The 15,171-nt window shown below is 52.3% G+C and overlaps 1 protein-coding gene across 6 annotated transcripts in view; it reads right to left on the bottom strand.

Annotated features, from left to right (window-relative positions):
• Positions 1 to 15,171, bottom strand: part of LOC122386199 (serine/arginine repetitive matrix protein 1-like) — a 77,022-nt gene that overhangs the window by 27,743 nt on the left and 34,108 nt on the right. For 3 of the 6 annotated variants that reach the window (XM_043375156.1, XM_043375157.1, XM_043375158.1), the window contains one exon: positions 11,779 to 11,895. In XM_043375156.1, coding sequence (XP_043231091.1) covers positions 11,779 to 11,895 — 117 coding nt within the window. Of the gene's footprint in view, positions 1 to 3,600; positions 4,128 to 10,994; positions 11,212 to 11,778; positions 11,896 to 13,063; positions 13,457 to 15,171 lie in introns of those variants that run through there. The other 3 variants (XM_043375159.1, XM_043375162.1, XM_043375160.1) reach the window with 3 other exon arrangements.

Here is a 15,171-nt window from a genome sequence, read left to right as displayed (position 1 = left end):
CGTCGGCTCTAGCCCCCCCTTAAGAATGACGTCACCACCGCACCCTGCTGACACCCCGAGGTGCGGACTGCGGACTGTGGACGGTCCGCCCGGCTCCCAGCGCCACCTATGGCCCGCTCAGTCCGAGGGGCGGTGGCAGCCGGTCACGCACCGTCTGCCCTGCGGGTGTGGCACTGTGGCAGGCTATGTGCCAGACAGTGGCACATAGCTGTCAGTACAGCCTGGTTGGTTCAGGCAGAACTGATGAGCAACGACCAGCGACTGATAATAATATTACCCATAGATGGCACCATCGTAGGCGCCTAAAAGCATGCTGCGCCGCATAGCATGGGAGAAAGAAGAAAGCACTGTAACGGAAGTCTGAGAAACAATATCCAATTGTCACGACGCTCAAATGTCGTGATGTTACTTATTCCGGTTACTTGACAACTTCCTTATGATATCGTTACGGACACCAACCAGAGCCAACATTAGGTATAGCACATAGTTAGCGAAGTGCACTCTCAGTTGAAAGAAATCTTTAGGAGAAGCGAATGGTTGTTACTTATAGCGGTGGCATGTCAATTGTCAAGTGTCCACAAAATGAGGTTTTTGCTGGTGTGCCACCGCGTCGGGGTCTCTCCAGAATCTCCGACAGAGTAATTTCGGCGCCACACCGTCGCGTCCTCGCTCGGCCAGACCGTCTGTTTGCTCCCACAGCCAATCCACCGGCCGGGGCGGCCGCCAGCTCTGTTTGAACAGGTCAGGCGCAGCCAGCCTGTATGTGGAGCGCCGTCTGCCTCCAGGGGCCGAGACCGTGCGAACGAGGGGCTAGGACCGGCAGACTGAGGGACCAAGACAGTGCGACAAAGGGCCTATGACTCATGAGTGACCGACTAAGAGAACAAGACTTCTCGAGAGGGCCTAAGCCGTTTATCAAAGATATACAAAGACCGTTCGACCGAAAGGCCCACATCATCCGCCAAAAGCACGATATACTGCTCCAAGTTCCAAATACCAGTCACATGGCAGAGCGTTGTTCCCCATTCCAGCATGGAAAGCTGCAACCATTCCACCGCGAAGCTTGAGTCTTCAAACATCCAGCCCGTCCCTGGCATTCGTCGCAGCTGGGTGATCGTTTCACCCAGCGAGAACAATGAGTGGCAGTGTCCGCCATCCGACCCTGACCTCATCGACCGCCGACTGGCGAGCCCAAATCCAACACTGGGGAGCGCTCTGACAGACCACCCGCCCGCCCGTACAGACCGACCCCAGAGGACTGGCCTACACGCTGAGCCCAAATCAAACACTGGATTAGCGTTCAAACAGACCACCCGCCCGTTACACGACCCAAAGAAAACCCTCCCGAGCAGCCGAGTTAAAATCCAACATTGTAATTGTGCGGCCGGCCCGCCCATGGTCGGCCCTGGGCCCTAGAAAGCACTCTCAGCTAGAGCACACGGAACATTCTCAGTCAGAGCTGATTCCACAGCCGGTCCCTCAGAGCACTCCCAGTCTCAGCTGCTAATCGCCATCGCGGGCGGCGCCGCGGCTCGTCAGCGACCGGCTCAGAGTCGGACCGCAGCACGCGCAGCGGCCCATATACGGCGGCCGGGCCGGCCAGACAGGTCTATCGGCATCCATCGGACAACAGGGCGAGTTCTGAGACGGGCACGGCGCCCGACGGAGCCGGAGTCGGCCCCGGTCGGCCGGGTGATGCAAGGCACCCAGGCGGGCCGGTCAGCCGGCCATGAGGAATAGCTTCAGAAGCCCACCCCGTGGTACATACCATGATAACTTCAGAGGAAGTCAAACTGTGTATCTCTAGCGCATACCATGGAAGGTGTCCGCTAATATCATACGACACGCTACGAAATGTTTCGTCTCATTTCAAAGCCAGCTACAGCCCCAGATGACTGTCCCACACCATGAGCCGGTATCAGAGGTCATACAGTTCTGCCACAACACGGGCAAATATAGAGATTTACAATAAAAATACCCGTGCGTCGAAGGTATCCACACGGCGGTTCTCCTGCGCAGCCCTCTGTCTCTCTGCTCCGCTCAGCTCGGCGCCACCGCGGTCCTTTCACAGCTCGCCATATTTGTCTGCCGGTAGCCGGCGGCGCGGCGGGTCGACCGGCTACCTGACTGTTCAGGAGTCAGCCATGAACCGACAAGGCCGGGACTGCCGCCGTCACTCTCACACTGACAGTGACGGGACGATGCATAATTCAGTTTTAAGCTCTCCGAGTCATACCGGAGAGAGGGCTGTCTAGGCACACGAGGCGGCTGTAGGTAGTTCAGAGGGAGATTGTGGTGTGTGGCGTCAGTGCACTACACACAGCACATTGCACACAGAGCATCGCTCTAGCTCGGCACCACCACCAGGGCGCGGCGCACAGCCGGCCGCACCAGCCCGCAGCACCAGCACCAGAGCGGCACCACCACCAGCGCCCGGCGGCGGCGGAGCGGGCGCCGTGACCGCAGTCCGACCCAGATCAGCAGCCGGCTGCGGCAGCCACCGGCGTGACGGCGCACAGCCGACCCAAACACAGATGGCAGAGCCGGGCGGCATACGAAACACAGCGACACAGAGGGTCTACGAAACGCACAGCGAGGCAGAGGGCTCAGGTCACAGTTAACACATAGACAAAGCTCCCAGCCGACCAGCCGGCGAAACAGAGAGAAAGACAGTCTACCGAGCCAGACGGTGAGAGAAACATATAGAGAAACAGAAGGGAAACACAGATAGTGACAAACGGCGGCAGGGCGCGGCGCCAGACCACAGCCGGCGCTACAGTTTGGCACGGGAGAAAGCGCCGGCCGGAGCTCGACTAGCAGGAAAGTCGACCGACCGAACGGCGGACGGCGGGCGATGACGTGATAATGACGGCTCAGTGGCCGGCCCGGAGCGGGCGGCGGTCGCTCGCCGCCATTCATAGCACACGTGCCGCTCAAGGGACGGTCAGCAACAGCAACACAATGACGGACAACCGGACACGGACGGAGCATCACGGCACGACGCAACCGGACATATCAGAGCGTGACAGAACCGGATCGGCGGACGGGCCTTCGCAACACGACAAAATTGGACATGGACAGACCATCGCAGCATGACAGAACCGGTCACATCAGAGCGTAACACAACCAAACCCACGACAAAACGGGACCCAAACGGAACCACCACAGCACAACACAACCGGACACTAGCGGGTTGATTACAAGACATAAATGGACTCGGACAGATCCATCAAAGTCCACAACAGCAGCCAACTGATCATGGCACGACACAGAAGAATCCTAATCATAACGATGAACCCTCAAACGAACCGGGGACAGACAGCACATCGTAGGCAAGCACAGCCGGCCAAAAAACAAGTGCAGCGAGCTCCACCGACGCCGACAGACGGCGGCCAACCCTCAGCCCCCATCCCAGCCCGGCCAGCCCCACCCACTCGTATTGCGCCACGGCCGCGGGCACTCCCACCTGCGGGGGACAGCTGTGATGGAGCCGCCGGCGGCGTGCAGGACTCACTATGGGCCCGCGCGCGGCTCGCCATGGCCGCAGGGCGCGGCGACGGGCCGCACACTGACCACCCCGCCGTCGAGATCGATGCTCACCTGTGCCCCGTCGACCGCCGACGGGGGGCGGTCGCGCCGCCACTGAGATGCGCGCCAGGTTGGGCAGACTGCGACCGGCGCTGGCCGGCGCGCGACTCGGCCGTCGAGGGGGACGGCCCGAGGGCTCCACGAGAAGCACCATCGCGACAGAGGAGCAGGTCACCGAGAGAGCTCAGCTCCGGGCGATTCTGGTATGTACTACAGAGGTCGCTCACAGCTCACTGTATCGTCCGGCGGTATCACCACAGCTCCCAGAGGCAGCAGCAGCAGCACAGTCCGTTTGCACGGTCCCTGCAAGTCCGACTGCCGGCTCGGCGGTACGCCAGGTGCACTATCTCCACAGGCCGTGCTCTGACGGACGGGCGGAGCGCCGGGCGGCGTCAAGGCCGCCCACTGAGTCACCGGGCCACGGCACGGGCTGCAGGCCGCCCGTTCCGCCAGTCTGCTGTCCCCCACGGCCGCCCAGCCCTGCGGTACGCTCGCCACGCCGCGGCCGCCGCCGGAGCTCTGCGCCGCGCGCCGCGTGTGAGCCGTGCCGTCACCGCCGCCGCCGCGGGGTGGCGCTGCACGCGGCACGCGCCGGCTTTCGCCCGTCGACAGGTGGCTGCCAGACCGGTCACCGGTCACTGGACCAATCACTGGTCACTGGTGGTCATGGAGCCCGGCAGGTCACCGTCAGCTAGCGAAAGGGATCACAGCCGCGGGCTTCGGTCACCCACCCCACACAGCCACTGCTCACCCCACACAGCCACTGCTGCGGGTCGGACTGCCCAGCCGACTCAGCCCCACGCTAATTGGATCAGAGGGGGGTTTAGACGTCGGTCAACTGACGAGACCGTCAACAGCGTGTGCCCAAGGCCACTTTTTTGGAGCTGCAATAATCATCGAACCAGAGTACTCAGAGTAGGTATATACTGTTCCAGTACCGGAAACTAATTCAGTAAAATGGGTATAACGTAAGAGAGGAATTTGTGCCCTTGCGCCCAACCAGCTGCAATGACACCTCAGACAGTCGACAACAATCGCAGACGACGCTCGCAATACAACTGCTGACATACCACCGCACGCCACACGCCCACCCGTCTACAAAGCAGCGCAATCGGGACCACCCGCCGCCTTTCCAGTCTGTCCGCGGCATGTTACACAACAGAAGCAGCCCAATTAGCCGAGACCCGTCACCGCCGCTGCCGCTGTCATCGTCTCCTGTCCCGGCCCCGCTCCGCCGACAATGTTACAGGGGAGAGGGCACGCCACACCCCTGGATGTCACCGTCGCCGGGTCACCGGGAGCATGGGAGACTGTGATGTCACAGGGTTATTGATAGATGGGGCATTCCACGATAGATCGTACCAGGCCCGTCACCCTCATCTCTCAGATTTGAATGAAAATTGGTACAAGGGGTAATCATAGGCTCCAAAAACACCTGTCAAAATATCAGACTCCTCAGATGAAAACTTTTTGAGTTACATTGCATAATATTTTCTAAACTTCAGATTGTAAGGGTGAGTTTGATGAGCTATAACTCAAAAACGAGCTAAGCAAGCAACAAACGGTAAACAGCTTTGAACTAACGATGAATCAAAGATTAATATAGTATTTTTAAAATTGGAAAGAAAAGCTTTACATATTGAAAAAAGTCGTAGTATTTTTTTAATTTGTCTATAATGGCCCTTGGGACCAAAATTTTTGCCATTTTTATTTCTTCAAAATAAACCTCAGGTCCTTTAAAATCGACATGCAAAAAATTAGAAAGGTGTTCTTTCTATAAGTTCCTCATTTAAATGTATACAAAATGGGTTTCCGGGGGTTCGGTACGACCCCAGCTCGCCGTTTCGCCTCTAATGGAGCTAGAACCTTGCGGAAAAAACGAGCATGTGCGCCGTTACAAGATGCATCGAATGATACCACATTTTAAGGTCTCGGGTTCATTGGTGACCCCTGAGGTCATTTCAAGTGACCCAAATTACGGGTCCGGTTTTTGATAGATAACTTCGCAACAAATGGTCGCAGAGCCGCGATTTTAGCATCTTTGTGTTTGCCTAGTTCCGGCGCGTCGAATGGTATACTGTTTGTTCTGGTGAGGTCAGTCTAAGTCGATGACCTCGGGTCAGCACACTGCCGTGTATTTAGCTCCGCTCCCCGACCGGGCGGCCCAGCCGGCAGCCAGCCCCCGGGCGTCACGTGACCGCCCGAGTCCGCGGCAAAGCCAACCAGCGCACACTGGTCGGAAACGCCCTCACGAGAGGCCACGGGCGATTCCGGAGTTTTGGATTATTTTTTATATAGATCGATTTGAAATTGATCAAATTATTATACTTAGGCCAAAAAAACTAATCCGGGTGACCAAAAATAACTGTAATCCGCCCCCGAAGATGGGGTATCCCAGAACTCGGAAACTGACGCGGAGCAAGAGGTTTCTTGAGCCGGATATTCAGAGTGTTATTGCTGATAGACACCAAATTGAAATCCCACATATTATGCATCAAAATGTTCGTTATGAAGTTGCCGACTGGTCAGTGCAAAATTTTTGGCATACTAAATCCCTAACTAAGATGTACTATAGCTTTTTTATGAAGGCTCTCCTACAGTGATTCTGGAATATAACTGCAAAGTTTAGGTAAGGAAACAACAGGTAGTCCCATCTAGTTCCACTCTGATTTTTTGTGAGATGAAGTAGGATTTAAATTTACACCAGGGCAACATAAAAGCTAACTGCGCATATTTGCGCAAAATTTGCAGGAGCCGCTCTTCCTACCCAACTACCGCCCGCCCCGCCCCAGTTTCGGCTCGGCCGCCGCGCCCGGCTTACGCTGACCTGTGTGGCCTGCACGCATCCATGCGTAGTTGACTGGTCATTAAAAACAGATGCGCTTGAGTTTATGAATTTTGTGAAAAGCGCGTTTTATGTATGCATTTATGTATGTATTGACATCAAAAGCCTTCCACATATTGCGTGGCGATTACGGCTTGCATTTAGAGAGCCTTGCTATTGACAACCATCACTCGGCTGAAGAAAGTGGAAATTGAAACCTTCGTGAATATAAGACGCTGCAAATATAGGACACCTGTCACTGACGTCGGTTTACCTTGGGCCGTCTTTTTACATTAGATCACAATTCCGGTATTTAACCCTGGCCGGACCGATTGGTTTTCTATATTGACCGGGGAGGGTTGGTACAACTCCCTCGCCGTTTCGCCTCTAATTGAGCTAGAGCCTCGCGGAAAAAACAAGCTGTGTGCCGTTATAAGACGCAAAAATTAGGTACTACCCAATTTTAAGGTCTTAGGTCAGCCAGTGACCTCTTAGGTCAGGTAAGTGCCACAAGGCACGGGCTCGGTTTTAGGTTAATTACTTTGCCAAAAATGGTCGCACTGCCGCGATTTTGGCATCACCGTGTTTGTCTAGCTCAGACGCGTTGAATGCTATACTTGGTGTTCGGGTGAAGTCAACTTAAGGCGTTAACCTCGGGTCAAGGTCAGGTCGGAGCCCCTCAGGTCACGAAAATGGTTGAAGGAGGTCATATTGCATATCATTCGATTCGACAGGTCTTCCTGAGTCCAATGGTGGCTTTCCCGACTCTCTAGCTCCATCTGATCAGGAGTTATTGACGAAAAACTTATATGGCCTTAGTGACGTCATAAATAACGTCACACAAAGTCAACAATGCTAAAGTCAAGCACTGGACCTTGCAAGGAGTGCATGAAACCATTCCCGGTGCCCGAATAGCAGCTCCCAATTTCCCTTGTTGACTTAAAGTGGTGCTAGATCCTGTATTATACTCAATTATGACGTCATAACTTAACAGATTCACGTCATATATTTAGTGCTTGACATCCAAATGATAGCTTACATATGACAGAGAAGGTATGCAAAGTTTTATGAAGTTTGCTTCACTAGTTGTGGAATAACAAGCAAAAAACTTTTGCGGAAAGGCCGCTGGCCTCTCGCTGGAGCGTTTCCGACCAGTGTGCAGCGCGGCGCTGGACAAACAGCGCCGCTACAGAGATGGTTAACAGTCGGGTCAGGCCACGAAGCTGGGTGAATGAGATCACATTGCACATCATTCGATTCGCAACGTCTTTCCGAGTCCATTGGTAGCTTTCCCGTCTCTCTAGCTCAATTTGATCGAGAGTTATTGACGAAAAACTTATGACCCTAGTGACGTACGAATGACGTCACGCAAGGTCAACAATGCAAAAGTGAGGCAAAAATGATTTCAATTGAACTTTCAGTAACCAGTGATGTCACTAGGCAGCTTTACCACACCATTTGTAGGCTCTCTTCCGAAATCACAATTCGAGACCATTACGGTGACGCAAAATAAGTACATTTATAGAAAGAACACCTTCCTAATTTTTTGCATACTACTTAAAAATGATCCAAAAATGTTTTTAAGTAAATAAAAATTCAAAAAAATTTGGTCCCAAAGGCATAAAAATGCAAATGAAAGGAAACTCGAGGTGTTATATATCAAAAATAATATAAATTTTAAAATTTTAAAAATGCATATTATTCTTGGTTTCAATGCAAGTTCAATGCCGTATAGCATTTGGCATTTGGATTATCCGTCTTAGAGTTACAGCCCGCCAAACTTGGGGCTGCAACGCAAGATCCAAAACATGTTATACACTATAACTCAAAAACCACTCATCTGATAAGTCTGAAATTGTTACAGGAGGATTCAGAGCCCCTGATTACCCCCTAGACCAACTATCGTTAAAATCCGAGAGATGAGGGTGTCAAATTGGAAAAAAGTGGTACGATCTATCGTGGAATGCCCCAGATGTGACGTCATAGGTCACGTGGGTGTGACGTAATCCGACGGCGTTGCAGCGGCCGCGAGCGACATGGGGCAAAACGTTGCACCCCAGGCAGAGAGGTGCGCGCAGTGGACTCGAGTTCACATGAACGTCGGACAAATGGGGGCCGCCGGCAACATTCTCTCGCTGCAGAGCTGGTGTAATTCGGCGCCGAGCGCTCTGCTATTGGCACACAATGACCGCGGGAATGAGGGCTTTCGATTGGATGGAGCCACTCAATGGGAACATCATCCATTCTCCATATGTAGCTGAGTGCCAGAGACGTCTTCGATGATTTGTTCAATATTTGTCGATTTCGAAAAGTTCTAGGCAGAGTGTCAAATGTCAACGAAGCCATTCTGAGCATTCTTGAAGTGTATTGATGAAGCGGACCGATAACCCTTCATGGTCGAGCTTCTACCGACCATATCACCGTCGGGGCGACCGACAGTCTGGCCGCGATTGAGTTTCCGGTGCTGCAAACTGCTGACGTTTGACCGCTGACCGCTGACTATCGGTTACTGACCTCTGCGCTCTGTATTTACGGCGCTGACTGCTGATAGTCACAGCGCTGAGCACTACACTCCCAGTGTACGGCACTCATTGCTGACCGTTACAGTGCTGACACCCGCACTGCCAGGTTCGACGCTGACTGCTGACTGAGTCCTAAACTGCGGCCTGCTGAGTGATGACCATCAGGGGCGCTGAGCTCTGCACTCCAAGTTAACTCACGCGGCGCCTAATGTCAACTGCTGACCATCACAGCGCTGACTGCTGACTTCTGATCGGCAGAGCACTGACTCTTACACCCCAATTTGAACCCACCCACTGCTGATCGGTCAGCGATTACCCCAACACCGCCCACAGTTCAGTACCCATCCACACTGAGCTCCATATCTCGCACTGCAGCCCTGCACCTCTGACCGCACCAGCTGCAGTGCGGTCTGAGGTCTGACTCAGACCAGCCGCCGAAACTGACACCACAGCGGGAGGTGACGACGGAGCTCTGCTAAACGATGACCAGGCGTCGGGTGACGGGTTGACGGACTTTCCGATGAACTAACACAGCACAAGCTTTCACCTCAAGGGTCATAGGCAAATGCCTAGCTAAGGCTGGTTGAAACTTTAGTGTAGTAAGTAGCAATACGTATTGCAAAAGTGCAACAAGTCATCTTTTTGCACTCTTGTTAGGTACAACTCTGGCATGTCTGACACGTATCAAACATGAAAAACAATTAACATTTAATACTGATCCCAGATACGTTATCTGATAACCTGATAGACACATCTTCACAACAAAAGTAAAGCCCTTTCCAATCGCTCAGCCAGGAAACCTTTCACTAGCGAGGATCCCCGACCCTCAGGTGAGCCGCCACCATTGACAGCTGATCCCCCCTCCCCTCCCCGCCCAGCACCTGGGGCAGGAGAGGCGCACGGTCTGTGGATCGAACTCCCTCCCCCAGTCGACCATGTGGGCCCACATCCGGTGTCGTCCAACACCTGCCTCAGCGCACAGCTGGGTCCAACGGCGCTAAAAGCACGGGTGGGGGTGTTTTAGAGTCGGGACCGGGCGGCATGGCCACTCCGAGGAAGGCTCGTTTATAGCCTCTTACGACTGTCCAGAGCCCAGTCCAGCAATAATCAGCTCGGCACAGGCAAGGCCAGAATCTACCAGAGTCGCCATAGCACGTCGGTACAGCTGGGCGCGGTAGATAGCGGCGAACTGACGGGGCGGAGCGGAAGGGACTGGGGACGGGAGGGGGGACGTGCAGCGGGTGGTGGCCGTTGGAGCTTCCGGTGACAGCGGCGGCGGAGGCCAAGAAACAGCGGTGGATAACCGCGCAACACCGTCAAACAGCCGTCCTTATCAACACCGCTGCCTCTGCCCCTGCACCACCACATCCTCGACTCAAAACAATACCCGTCGCGCGGCTGTCGCCACCGTTATCAGTTCCACTAGTAGCGTCACCGCCACCGTCAGGGTCGCCCTAGATCCGCCACACATGAGGCCGAGTGACTCACAGCTTCGAGGACATTCACATAGACAGACGGACTGAAACATGCCAGTCGCGGCGGCGGGACTGGCACCCCGTATCGGCACGCTTCGGTCGCTGTCAACGGAACGTCGCCAGAACTGGCAAACGAACCGGGCCGGAGCGGACAGGGCAGGAGGAAGACCATCCCATCAGACGAGCCGCCCGTGGCACGGACAGCCGGTTTGCAAATACCGGTAAACGGCGCACGAATGTGAGCGACACTACTCGTACATGGGCTCGACTGTCACGAAGATACCACAAGCGGGACGGCGAATCGCGAGCGAAAACGGGCTGCTCAGCACAAAAGACGCATTGGTTTGGCTTCGAGATGTCTTGCATGACTACACTGCAAGACCACCCATGTTTACCCTTCGAACGAGGATTGTCTAAACAAAGATTGCCAGTTGACGGCATCGAAATCTAGAGACGCCAGCGACCAATCAACGGCACAGCCACTTGTCTAAAGAACAAAGGATGAAACACAACAATGCGCTTATAAATATTCCACCCTTCAAATGCCTTTGTGTTTGGATGAGTGTCGGCGCTCCATTCACATACCTTTCTGCTTTGCTGACGGTGCAGCGGCTCGCTCAGAGCCGTTGACGTGGAAAAACATACTGTCCGTCACTCGGTACCACACTGCATCGCACGCACTACTCACACTACGCACCAAACAGCGGCGACAGTCTCACGCAGTGCCGCCCGGCCGCGCCACACGCTCCACTATCGCACAGTGGCGCCCCTCGCCTGATTACCGCACACTCAAATTATCCCTGCACACATCCGGCCGAGCTCAGCGCCGCATAGCGGCCGGGGTTCGAACCATAGTTTCAGCTCACCACCGACAGATGGTGCCGCGCGCAGTGACCTTCGCGGCCAGCACCTACCGTTTACAGCAGAAAACAGGGCACGCGTGTTCGAAACAAACAGAGCCCCGCGTGTGTGTTTACCGACGGATAGAGGGAGCGAGGAAATAGAGCGAGCTCGAAACAGGACGGCGCCGGGGGTGGGGAAGCGAGGAGCGGGAGGAGAGCTCACACCTAAACCACAGGTTGCGCTGGGCCCTGGGGCAGCGACAGCGGAAGCTGAGGCCCGAGGACCTGTGCATTGTGCAATTCCTTAGAGGCAAAAATGCTAAATCACTCCCATTACCACCATCCAAACACAATACACCACATAAAACGGAGGTCTCATTCCGTTAGAGAATTCCAATACGAGAAACCACCCATAACTTTCCTGCAGACAGCCGACAGACCCAGAACAGATACGAAACGGACACCCCAGCCGCATCTCGGCGTCGTTCCGCTCCACCGACCGCGGCCCGGGCGGGGCGGCGACTGACCTTTCGTCCTGGTTTGGCTGGCCTGCGGCACAGGCCGGTCGGGTTCCTTCTCCCACCAGGGTTTGATAGCAGCCACTGAGGGCAGGGAGTCGGTGGCCGCCGTGCACGGCCGGTCGTCTGAGGATGGACGGCGGTGGTTACACACTGGGCAGATGTGAGCTCGGAGAGCACTGCAGCGAGCACCACAGAGCACTGCCGAACACCACAGGTCACCAAGAAACACCGATAATCACCACAGAGTATCGCAGAGTAACGGCGAATACCGCAGTAGAAACACCAACACAGGACTTACTACTTAAAACGCACCAAGACAAGCACTATATCAAACCACAAAAACTTTCGCAAGCACATCCGAGCAAGATTCACCGCCCTTCACACACCTAGCCACCACACAAATCCCACGAGAGTCGGAACGGAACGCACGGAACGTCGACCGAGCTGCCGGGTCAAACACACCAGTGTGGCAGCTACACTGGCCCCCGATATACAGAGATAGATCGGGCCACTGCCAAGGACGCCCCACGCCACGGCCAATGGCAACAGGGCTGACAGTGTGCCAGCGCGTGTGGCCAAATCATAGACCGACCGAAATAGGGCCCAGGCGGACGAAACTGACAGAGGCAGCAAGGTCGGGGAGGGATGTTATGACAGCGCAGCATGGCCCGCTTAACCTGATAGTGTGATCAGAAGCGTAATAAATTGGGTTATTAGACGATGAGTTTATAAGAGATGAGACATTTATGGGCCTCCTGACAGGTATGGTTGCGGTTGGTGGCAGGCCGTAGCCAGGCGAAGTCAGCGAGGGGACCGGCCGTGCGCGGCTTTGTGCGCACGTTAAAGTTTGGACTCTAAATTCTGCCATAGAATCGGAATTGCGCGATCGGAGGGTAGAGGGCAGGGTCATCGCAACAAGCTTCGCTTAGCGGTGGCTCTGTCCTTGTGAATCCTTCCCATCAAAAGGTTCGGACAAAATTTATAAAAAAAGTTTAGGTGAGAAGTTAGTCGTTTATGTTCAACGTGAATTATGTGACCGTTTTATCCTATTAAGATCCTGAAGGGTGTCGAAGGAAACGCATGTTTTGTGGATATGTCATGAATAAGGAAGCTGACACCAAACAGGAGAGGCGTTCTCTTTTCATATTCGAGGGAGGGGCACATGGGAGGACTTCTGTCATATTCGAGGGAGGGTCTACATGAGAAGAGTTTGCCGACGAGGGAAGGCACCAATGCCAAGTGCGGTAAAGAGGTAAAGACTTAGATGTGTCTGCGGAGTTGGAAGTCTCACAGAGTGGAGGCAGCCGCTGCGGCGTGGCCGGCTGTCTCCGGCGGCGCCAGACGCAGACAGACAGCATCACGGCACAGAGGAGTGACGTTACGGCAGCAGAGAGCACCTCGGGCCTCACGTCGACACTCAGGGCCATCGGTGACCGAGTGGAAGCACAACTTCGCGGGAGATGTTGATCACAGTATCAAACCGCATGGTTTCAAGAGAGTCTCGATGTTGAGTTTCATTTTTGTCGCGCAGAATCTCACTCTGAGGCCTGTTTCACTAACAAATAAAACTTGTAATTACAAAGAAAAAGCTTGAGTTTAAAAGAAATAATTACCAACATTTGAGATTTGGATTTCACGAAATCTTTGAACATGAATTTTGAGTTTACAATTTACCAACTTTTTTACAAGAAAAAAGTTTGCAAGAAACATCGGAATCGCAAACTTTCTGTTTCACGAAGACCAGAAACTTGAAACAAAACATCGTAATTACAAACCTGAAATTCCAGTGGTCCTGACGTTCGGAATTTTGATACTTTTTGTGCAATAATGCAAAACAGTCATCTATTTAGAACAACTATGGTTTGTTGAGTCGTTTTATGCTCTTTTTTTACTTAGCACACACCCTAAGAAGCAAAATAATAGGAATTAAAATATAGTCATGTTTTGTCATTCGCGCGCCATAGTTGCATTCAACAGTCTTCTGCTGTCAAATGTTTTGCGTGTTATTTTCCACAGTCAATAATAAGATATTGTGAACTATCATTTATACCATTCAGAAACAGCATCATTATTTATAATTTATTCATGCATTTTTTGACATGAATACTAGACATAATTTGATAAAAAGAAGCAATATCTGTAACATGTTATAGTTCTTGATTAAAAACATTTTTACTGTTTACAAGTTTATTTGCAAACTATTTTTATCGGAGGTGCCGCTGGTGATGAAGTTTAGTGAAATCCGATTTTACATAGTTTGCAAAAATACTTATGAATTGTAAAGTTCAAACACTTGTAATCGCAAGTTTTTAGTGAAACAGGCCTCTGATCGTAATTCCGCAGTTCGTTAAATGTCATTGACAGATAAGGGTTACATTATGGCATACTCCATTGGTTACATTAAATATAATTTCTAGGAGACGTCAAAATAAATAGAAAACATGATATGAAAATTACGCCAATACCGATGGGCGATTCGCCATATTTGAAAGGCCAAGGAAGAAGGAGGACGAAGAGAACGTTTTACAACACTGGTGATCGAACACACACTTGAAAAACGTCCTCGAATTTTACGGTGAATACCCGACAGAGAACGCGGAATGTCTGGAGGGCTCCTCTGACAACAGGGAATGTAACGGACCGGTAAAATAGGGCGACGTAAAATCTCAACGCGGTCATGTCAGATGCCTTTGTCAGATCGTTACGTTACGGACGAGAGCGTATCTTAAACGAATGACCTCTATTGCCGTTTTTAATCAGAAGATCGAGAAGCATGAGACAATCGACATTCGGCTGATTTGACTGACCGGCCGAAACACGATAGGGAATCGAGGGATAATATTGGCATGGTAACTCAAGATTATTCTAAAAATAACAACTCAAAACAATGCCATTACCATTTTTCTTAGTTTTAATCGACGAAGTTTCGTCATCAATGAGCTGTAATGATATAAACAAAGATTTCCTGAATAAAAGTGGTTTCTTTTTGCAGATTATTGTCATTGTCGAGTGTCCACAGATGACAGAGGTTGAATGATGAGCCAAAGGCCCGATCGCTATCTATATCAGAAATCTCGCAATGAGTTAAGCCCTGTTCATAAATCACTCGGCCTTGTAACGTCACAGGCTAAACAATGAGCTGGTCGTTAAGCCCACCCACCATCGAGCGTTAAACATAACTGGTTGACAAAGACAGATAAGACAGATACATGATAGCGAAACCAAAACGGAAAACACTTAGTCACACCTCATACATGAACGTGACTGTGAAAACTAAGGTTTGTCTAGATGCTTCGCGTAACTTGTCAATTAGCATACAACAATCACATTAGTCATATTCGTGTAAGCCATTTCACATTTCTAAGCACGCACTGATTTTCCCTAGTTCATAAGTCATAA

Source organism: Amphibalanus amphitrite, unplaced genomic scaffold (assembly GCF_019059575.1).
Source record: "Amphibalanus amphitrite isolate SeventyFive unplaced genomic scaffold, NRLGWU_Aamphi_draft 000243F_arrow, whole genome shotgun sequence".
Classification (NCBI taxonomy): domain Eukaryota; kingdom Metazoa; phylum Arthropoda; class Thecostraca; order Balanomorpha; family Balanidae; genus Amphibalanus; species Amphibalanus amphitrite.
The sequence above is the reverse complement of the archived record's forward strand: the minus strand, read 5'-3'. Positions and strand labels throughout refer to the sequence as shown.